The 9,865-nt window shown below is 45.6% G+C and overlaps 1 protein-coding gene across 2 annotated transcripts; it reads left to right on the forward strand.

The window, feature by feature from the left end:
* The first annotated feature begins 444 nt into the window (after positions 1-444).
* On the forward strand, positions 445-3,880 carry LOC147899123 (putative protein phosphatase 2C 33). 2 transcript variants are annotated; one of them, XM_087378481.1, is made up of 6 exons: positions 445-1,708; positions 1,829-2,152; positions 2,254-2,371; positions 2,490-2,713; positions 2,837-3,339; positions 3,420-3,880. In XM_087378481.1, exons 1-5 carry the CDS (start codon positions 1,220-1,222, stop codon positions 3,329-3,331), a joined length of 1,650 nt encoding a protein of 549 aa, XP_087234607.1. In that variant the 5' UTR covers positions 445-1,219; the 3' UTR covers positions 3,332-3,339; positions 3,420-3,880. The 2 variants fall into 2 exon arrangements, with proteins under 2 accessions (XP_087234607.1, XP_087234606.1); XM_087378480.1 differs by having other exon boundaries at positions 448-1,708; positions 2,837-3,880.
* The last annotated feature ends 5,985 nt before the right edge of the window (positions 3,881-9,865 follow it).

The raw sequence follows: 9,865 nt of genomic DNA on the forward strand, positions 1-9,865 counted from the left end.
TTTCTTACAGAAGAGAGGAGGCTGATACTCTGAGAACTAGAGGCATGGGTGATTAGGGCACGGATTAGGGTGGGAGGAGAAGGAATTAGGGGAGAGGAAGAGTAATTAGGATAAGGATAGATAATATACTATATAAACTCATCAATTTCATCATCTCTTTCGTCATAAGTTTTTCAACAGTTTGAAGAAGTTGAAGACGAGCTGTTGATCCGCCATAGCCGACACCTTCAACGTCCCTCCCATCTCCATCGCCATAGCTCGCCCCGCACACCTTCCTTGCTTCCTTTAACCATCTCCACCCTTCCTGACGTTGATCCTTCCTTCTTTCCCCTCCCGCAATTGCTTGCTTGTAATTACAGCCCCCTCTTCCCGTTCCCCCCCCCCCCCCCCCCCCGTCGCGCTGGTTGGCTCCCGCGATCTGTATCGAGGCCGTGCACGTCGTACCTCCGCGATAGCTGCACGGATATTTAGTGCGGTACAAGATTTTTGGGAGAGGAAGCTGTAAAGGTGCGGAAAGGCAGAAGGGAGACATGGCTGCGGTGTACGATTGACAAGAACCGTGCATCGAACTGCAATTACAGCCTACAGGCACGAGGTGTGAGTGATCGATCGAAGTCAGCGAGAGAGACCGGGTCAGATTCAGGCATGAAATGGTGCATTTGAGCTCTCGTCTTGCGAAAGGAAGCGAGCAGAGGCACAGAAAGTCTGCATAGCTCTTACTGAGGTAAGCTGTTTCCCATTCAAGTGGCGGGAGAGCTTCGGAGGGTGTCTGTCACAGCGATAGACCGCCGGAAGCATCTCACAATAGTGATGATCGGACGTGGATGACATCCACAGAATTGACGGCAATCAAAAACCACAAACATCCGGAAGAATTCTCAGGTCGAAAAATCCACAGAAAGATCTTCGGCATCTTGCTCACTTTTCCTCCGTATCATCGTCCCTCCTTTTTGAATCGTCCTGTCCCTGCTTTCTGGCGTTTGTCTCTCTCGCCCCTTGCACTTTTTCTTCATTCAACATGTGCTCTCCCAAGAATTATAAGTGAAGAGTCTGCTTCGTGGTAAACTCCTCTGTCTGGATCTCCTTCCTCTCTGCTTGCGTCTCGCCAATCCCACCACTCGTTTGCTATCCAAGCCTGTTGCGAGAGAAACGTAAGGTCCTGCTTCCTCTTTTGTTACGCCCTACGCCCCCTGTGGCAGCAGAAGGAACCGTTACGGCGATGTGCGAGTGTTTGAGTTTCTTGACGACACACCCGGACGTCCACCAGCGATGGTCTGGCTGGAGGCGTTCTTTGGTGCGCCTGTACTTGAGGGTTCGATCCTGGTCTCTGCTGTTTCCTGCCGTGGAGGTCGAGGTTTTTCGTGCGTCCAGATTACAGACTACAGCTTCGTCTGATTCCGCCTCCTCTCAAAGACGGCGTGGCCTTTCCAAGTCTCGGAGTGTGGGTGCCTGCGTGTCCGCGGATGGCACGATATACATAGTCAAAACGAAGCAAGAGAAATCCAGGGATCCAATTGCAATCTCTACCCGCAAACCTGTGAAATTGCGGAAGAAAGAAGTGAAGAAATTGTTGTCTGTAGTGAGTGGTAGTATTCAATTACACGAGAAGCAGCTAAGATTTGCTGCGAATGGAGGAAGTGACATCGCATCGCTTTTCACGCGACAGGGCCTGAAAGGGATCAACCAAGATGCCATGGTGGTGTTGGAGGTACGAGCGTCGAGGGAGACTTCCTGTCGACGCTTTCATATTTCTCTTTTTGCTTCCCCGGTTCATACGACTGTCTGTCACCGCTCGTAATTTGATGCCATCTTTGTTAATTCTTCGCAGAATTTTGCGTCACGAATGGACACAGTTTTTTGCGGTGTTTTCGATGGCCATGGGCCAGAAGGGCACCTTGTGGCACGGAGTGTCCGAGATATGCTACCTCAGAAACTGGCGTCTTGCTGGCAAACTCTGCACCGCGATGGAAAAGAATCGCCCTCGTTAAATGGTGTCAGTCCAATGGGAAAAACGACAGGAGATCCTCACTTGATTACGGCATGGAAAGACTCGTTTCTGAAGGCGTACAAGCTCATGGATAGAGAGCTTCTGGTAGATGAAAATGTCGACTGCGTCTCCAGCGGAACCACAGCGGTTACACTTGTAAAGCAGGTATGCAGCAGCTTTTGAATTAGCCGCAAAGTTTCTAACATGTAGTTGAAGTAGACGATTATTTTGCGGCTTTAATCTTGAGATGTTGGGATTCCTGGCAGGGCAATGATCTGTTCATTGGAAATGTTGGAGATTCACGAGCGGTTTTGGGGACGAGATCTGATGACGGTTCCTTAATGGCTTTACAGCTTACTGTTGATTTGAAGCCCAACTTACCTAGTAAGCCCGGATCTGCAGATACTGTGAAGTCACACTTGTTTTTATCCCTATAACATTTGAGTGGTTGAAGTCTAGATTCCCACCTGATTGTTACTTGCTGTGAAATTTGCGTGAGCAGAGGAGGCTGAGCGGATCAGAAGATTCAAAGGTCGTGTGTTTGCCCTGCGTAATGAACCGTCAGTGAAGAGAGTTTGGCTGCCACACCATAACGCGCCTGGCTTGGCGATGGCAAGGGCGTTGGGTGATTACTGTCTTAAGAATTTCGGTGTGATATCAGAGCCTCAAGTAACCTATAAACGGCTGACAGAGAGAGACAAATTCATTGTCCTTGCAACTGATGGGGTATTGAACAAATTGTTTGCCCGTCGTAGAATTGTTGGTATTTCTAGTGTTCAGTAGTGACTTCATAGCGATGAAAGAATGTTTCGTTCGATCTGCTTATGTGGAGGTGATATTCATGTGCAGGTGTGGGACGTCTTGAGCAATGAGCAAGTTGTTGCGATAGTGGCTTCAGCACCTGCAAAATCTCTTGCAGCTAAAGTAATAGTAGACACTGCAGTGAAAGTATGGCGATCTCGATATTCGACTTCAAAAGTCGATGACTGTGCTGTTGTCTGTCTGTTTCTGGATAACATTGCCACGGCATCTAGTGCTTCTGTCTCTAAGAAAACTAAGGAGGCTTCCCTACGCAAAAAGAGGAGTTCCTATGCTGTGTCTCCCTCTCGAAGGCAATCTGAGGAAAGATCAGTTGCTCACACTGTAGGCAAAGTTTTGAACATTTCCTCTCAGAGCGTCATTACTGCCATCACTACCGATGAAAAGGGTAACAAGAAACGAAAAACGATCTCTCAACCTACAAGAATGGTTAAAGAGGAAAGGGAGTGGTCAGCAGTAGAGGGAGTAGCCCGGGCCAACACACTTGTGAATCTTCCAAGATATGCTCCAAGAACAGGATCATAAATGAGTAGGCAAGTCTACTGTTGGTTCATGCTTGAAGGGTGTTGTAGCATGTTGTCAAGTTCTTGACAGGAGATTGTTCTCTGGACAGGATTGTGCCATCTCAAATGGCTGACGAGATCTAGCAATCAGATGTTTGGACCGCGGGGCACAACTCCAAAGCTGATTTCAGCAAGACAAACTAGCATTCATTTGAATGGGCACTCATTTTTTATTTATGGTAGTACAGTGCTTCATTTTCAACCAAGTCAGAAACCTTCCAAGTAGGTCAGACAGATTTGTTGAGACTTGGACAAGGAACTTTTAATATCAGCTGATATTTATGATCAGTAAGCTTGGGATATATGCCATATCCATCCATGATTAGGACACGATCCGAGCCTGTTTATGTAATTCTAAAGCATTTTTCCCACATAAGCTTCTGAAATATAAATATTCAGGAGACGTGTGTCATGTTTTACCTTTTGTGCTTACATATGGAAATGTAAAATAGCAAAGCCTTGATGTGTTCCCTTATTTCAAAGACAATCAAAATTGACTTTTTGAGTTTTATCATATCTTCTGTGAATTGCTGGTCATTTGATTACAAGACTTATACATGGCCTTATCAATAAAGATTATGGAGAGGTAGTGTTATTCTTCTGCCCAATGTCCCGATTTCATAAATGATGGGTGTCTGAGATAGATGCAAATTTAGGCTTGATTTTTTGGTGGTGTCTGGGAAGATGCAAAATTAGACCTTTTTTGGGGGGGAGTATTTTTTTGCCCATGTAACCTTAGTAAGCTACATTCTTGTCCTAGTTTTCCTTTGTGCCTACTGATGCTATGCTTACAAAATTTTGGAGTCACATCTTAGAGTAGCTGGAGTGTGGAAGTCAAGGTTCTCATTACTGAAGACTTTTGTAGAGCACATGTATTTCAGGCAGAGGTTTTTACAACATCCATGCTCGGTTTCCACATAATGGTGAAGATACGAGATCGACTTGAGTGTCATTTTTTTATCCCAGCTTCCATTGGTTTTTCTGAAAAATGGATCTGCACATGCATGGTCAGTTCTTATATCTAACATTGCCTGATTAAATATTTGCTTGATGAAAGTTTAGCATTGAAAACTTAGGCAGGTTTTTGTTTTGCTAACGTTTCTTTTTTTTTTTTGGGGGGGGGGGGGGGGGTTAATAGTAGGCAGTACTCCTGTATCTTTATTTGATTTAAAGGAGGGGCTTACATCCAAGGAAGGCCATTTCCTTTCATCCTGCTCTGCCACTGCCCTCAAGTTTACATAGAAATTGGAAATCATTTCTGCTAGGTAAGGATAGGGGATTCACTTCCAATCTAAAAATGTTTTGCCCCATGCTAAGAGGAGATGCATTGCTGGGCATAAGGAAAACAAGTTGAATATATTCAGAAGGCCTGCCCTGGAAGCTGAGAGAGAGAACAAAGGCCTGGAAGCTGAGAGAGAGAGAGAGAGAGAGAGAGAGAGAGAGAGAGAGAAGAAGAAGAAGAAGAAGAAGAAGAAGAAGAGAGAGAGAGAGAGAGGACTTGGATGTGCAGCAAGGAGAAGAGAGAAGAGAGAGAGAGAGGGGGGAGGGGGCTTGCCTTGAAATAGAAAGAGAGAAAGAGGGACGTGGAAATTAGAGAAGGGCACAAAAATAGGATGAAATTCTTTTCGCTTTGAGAAGCTCACCCACCGTCAATAAGGCTTCCACGTTTCGACGTGGCAGGCCAAAAAGGAATAAAATGGTTTTTTTGGAGAAAGGGCAGATGTTGACATGGGTGTCCATAATGCTTACAGAAGCTTTGAGTGCACCGAGGGGAAAGTTCAGTTGGATCGAAAATGGAAGTAGATTGACTAAGAGCGGGGTGTGCCATATGTGACGAGAGGAAGAAGAGATGCTGTGACAGAAAACTAGGCGACTTAACACAAAATTGGTCCCGGAACCAATGTAGCACTTCCAAATTGAAAAGTAGCAATAATCTCAGTCAAAGCATCCAGCATGTTAATGTTTGCTTTACATCTCTCCATGGCAAGTTGTACACCCAAACATCACCCCATTTTAAGTAGGTGCAACTGCATCCATGTTTTTTTTTGGGCGAGAAAATAGGAAATTTGTATTAAAAAGGAAAACTAATACAGCAAGTCTTCAATGACTAGAGAGCACACCATCCCAACCTACAGTAGGAGCACTACGCTCCGAAATACTCAGTTGTCTCTAAGACCCTATTCTGAATAAGCTGAACGTGATCAGAGGGGAGCTTGACACCTAGAAACACTATAGCATTCCTATAGAACCATATAGGATATTAGATCACCAGATTGTCTGTGGCTTAGAGACCCTATTCTGAATAAGCTGAACGTGATCAGAGGGGAGCTTGACACCTAGAAACACTATAGCATTCCTAAAGAACCATATAGGATATTAGATCACCAGATTTTCTGTGGCGGCATCTATGTCGACTTACATGTTCATGTTAAAAGCTCTTCCTTCAGGAAGAGTGGTTTTTTCGAGATTTGAACTCAAAGGAGGCCTTCAGACTCTAGTCATGTGCTTGGTGAATACTCTTCAGCTAAGGGCATTTACAGACTCACCACATACACCGTGCGCATGCCCATGGATCATGGATGGGCAAGATTCCCCACCCACGGCCAGCCGGTGCATTGACAATGCACCATGGGTGGGCGTGGGTGGGTGTAGTTTGAGAACACCCTAAGAAGAGGGACTGGTAGAAGGCCTTGGGAATCAATGTCTGCTGCTGATCTTTCTCCTCTATTCATGATGAGTCTTATGTTTGGCTGCAAGGCTGGGATTCTTAATGAGTTCTATTTGTTGTGTATGGTTCTCAAAATGCAACAGAAATAAGACGTCAATTTCTCTAGAAGGTTTGGAGGGGTATATGTTAAGATGGATCGACTTTCCCAGGATAGGTTTTCCAATGACTTTGCCATGCCAGATCCTTAACGAGTTCTATCTGTTGTGGTGTGGTTCTCAAAATATAATAGAAATAAGACATCAAAAACTCTAGAAAGTTTGGGTGGGAATATGCTAATATGGATGGACCTTCTCAGGATAGGTTTTCTAACGACTTTGCCAGATATGGAGTGCATAGGCCCTTCATGCTGTGTAAGGAAGAGTTAGCTGTGTAAGGAAGAGTTAGAGTCAACGGGTTAAGAACATTTCTTGTTGGAGCAACTGGGTGGTCTCTTTGCCAAACTTTAGTCCCTCCCTTTGGGTAGAAAGAATCTTGTGGGGGGCATTGGAAGCCCGCATGTCAAACTCTCCATTGGCGTACAAAATTTGAAAGCTAGTGTAGGGCTAAAAGTTTGTGCGAACATTTGTTCTACCTCCAAGTGTTTCTTACTTGTTTTTGCATTGTGCGGAAATGCATGTCTTGCTTGTTTCCCCAATTCACAAGCCTCACCGACTTTCTGCATTCCATCAACCTTGAATTTTGGCAAAGCTACCAATAACATTTGAAAATTGCATTCACTTCGACTACTGGATGTTCACATGCCCAATATGCTTATGCCATTTTCTATCTTTGCAATTACACTCCCAACTTCCAATGTGAACATCCTGGCATTCTTGTTGCCTTTTGCAACCAAGCAATTCTGGTCTTTTATGTTCTCTACAAAATAGCTTTGAGGATTAAATCTCACTTGTAGACCCTACTCCTCCATATGACAACAGAAACTAGGTTCTGGGTGATATTTGGAACATGAAGTACATCTACCTGTTAGATATCAATGCTCCACTCGTCTAACTATGCGGAAACAAGCTAACTCTACTTGTAAGCCCCCCATATGAGGAGAAGGCATTTGAGTAGCTCAGTTATTCGGTAGGTCCTGGTTTGGACACTAGATGGGGGCCATGTGTGGCCTGATGGTTGGATGGCTTCAGATAGAGTTGGCACACTGCCAACTAGGCTACATGCAAGTGTGGGAAGGCATCCCATGACTGACCACACTGAGGGTAGATGGAGCATTTCTCGGGGTAGCCCACTCTCGGGTTGCGGGGCCCGTTTGGAGTCCCAGATGATCCCGGATGGCTCTGGGCCGAACGGGACTGGTAACCTCTCTACATCCGATAGGGAATGACATCCTGGTAGTAGTTGGTAATGATGCAAAATGTCCAGCAAAAGGAAAAGGTACGATTGCTCTCAAGTCAGATGGAGTTGTAAAATAGTTGTCCGATGTTCTTTATGTGCCAGATATCAAGAGGAACTTGTTGTCCGTTTCTGCGATCAGGGATCGGAAGGACCTCAACGTTCAATTCGATAAGAATGGCGCACAGATTTTGGATCTTCAAGGGAAGGTCATTGGTAAAGGTACACGGTGCAACATCTACGAACTCTCAGCTTTTAGTGCTCGAGTCGATGTGAGTAGTAGCACTAAGCTGTGGCATGAGAGGTTTGGTCATCTAAACCTTAGTTCTTTAAAGGAGATGCATAAAAGTGGAATGATTGCAGACCTACCAGAAATTACAGATCTGCCCGATGTATGTGAAGCTTGCATGATGGGCAAGCAGCATCGCCAACCCTTTCCTAAAGAGGCCAGCAGGGCAAAGGCTCCTCTAGAGCTCGTTCACACGGACCTCTGCGAGAAACCAATAAGGAAATAGCAACAAGGCCTTCTATTATTGGGGCAAACTAGGACATATAGCCAAGACCTACTATAAGAAGCAAAATGACATAAACAATGGCAAGTTGCAGCAAGACAACTATGCATCATCAAGGAAGAGTGATGACAAAAATGAGCACCTTCTTGTGATGCAACAAATGGTTAACTCCATGATAGGAAATGGAGGAGATTGTAGAAAATGTTTGGTATGTTGACTCATATGCTTCTAACCACATGACTAGTCTAGTCATGTGGTTTAGAGACATCAGAAATATGGACAAGCCAACTTATGTTGAAACAGGTGATGATACTATGCATCATGTTACGTATGTTGGTAAAGTGCCACTTGGTATGCAAGCTGGCAAAACAAGGTACTTGATAGTGTAAGAAAACAATACAACGTCTGTGCTCAACAAATAACAGGATCTCGTATGCAAGAGAGAAAAGCAAATAGTATGGAGAATCAAAAATTTGATTACTGTAAAACTAATACAATAGATGGCGCTGCCTCCCAGCCATGCGCTCTTGTGTGAGAAGCTTCGATGGCATGCTGGAAACAGTAGAGGACGGAGGCTCGATGCTAAGGAATCAGGGTTGCTGTAGCCAGTAATGAATATGGGCTTCACGGGCTTGCTCTTATATAGCCACCAATTGTAGTCGGTTAGACCCAATTGGGAGACCGACCCAGTCTGCCCAAAACGGCTGACTAGAGGTCGGTCTCGAAATAGGCCACCAACCACACGTTAGAACTGTGGCACAGAATAGAGCAACTAGCCTACGATCACCGTTCGGCCCAGAGCCATCCGGGATCATCTGGGACTCCAAACAGGCCTCACAACTCGAGAGTGGGCTGCCCTGGGAAATGCTCCATCTACCCTCAGTGCGGTCAGTCATGGGATGCCTTTCCGCACTTGCATGTAGCCTAGTTGGCAGTGTGCCAACTCTATCTGAAGCCGTCCAGCCACATATGGCCACATATGGCCCCCATCTGGTGTCCAAACCAGGACCGGATAACCGAGCTACCCTTCTCCTCATATGGGGGGCTTACAAGTAGAGTTAGCTGGTTTTCGCATAGTTACACGAGAGTGGAGCATTGACATCTAACACCCCTCCTCAATGTCCACCCGCAAGTGAACTTACTTTTTCGGCCCAATGCTAAGTCGATGAAGATGCCTCTCTAGTAAGTCTCTTCCAAGAGCCTTCGTGAAGATGTCCGCAGCATTCTCTGTAGTCGGACAGTACACCAAGTCGACCTCTCCATCCATGATGAGCTCGCGTACAAAGTGATATGAATCTCAATGTGTTTTGTGCGAGCGTGGAACACAGGGTTCTTTGCAATTGCCATGCAACTCTGATTGTCACATGATAACTGCGTAGGCTTGTTCTGCACTACTGCACCCATGTCCCCTAAAATCATCCTCAACCACACTGCCTCACAAGAAGCAAAACATGCTGATTTGTACTCAGCCTCGGTAGAAGAAAGAGCAATTGTGGGTTGCTTCTTGCTGACCCATGACACAGCTCCAGATCCAAGTGAGAAACAGTAACTTGTCACTGATCTCCTGCTGTCCACGTCTCCTACCCAATCCGAGTCACAGAATCCAATCAAGGTGTTGCCCTTGGTATAGGTGATGCCATAATCAAGTGTGCCTTTGATGTATTTCAGCACCCGCATCCCTGCCCTCCAATGGTTCTCCCGCGGCTTATTGGAAAACCTGCTTAGTACACCAGTCGCAAAGCTGATGTCCGGCCGCGTGTTGCACAAGTAAATCAAACTGCCCACAAGCCTTCTGTACTTCACTTCATCCACCAGTGATGATGAATCCTCATTTGAGACCTTCACATCAACCTCCATAGGGGTGCCAACTGTCTTGCACTCAGCCATGCCCAATGCCTTTAGTATGTCTCCAGCATACTTCAGC

This window comes from Dipteris shenzhenensis, chromosome 8 (assembly GCF_047967505.1).
Source record: "Dipteris shenzhenensis isolate YYH24624 ecotype China chromosome 8, Dip_SZ_1.0, whole genome shotgun sequence".
Lineage (NCBI taxonomy): Eukaryota > Viridiplantae > Streptophyta > Polypodiopsida > Gleicheniales > Dipteridaceae > Dipteris > Dipteris shenzhenensis.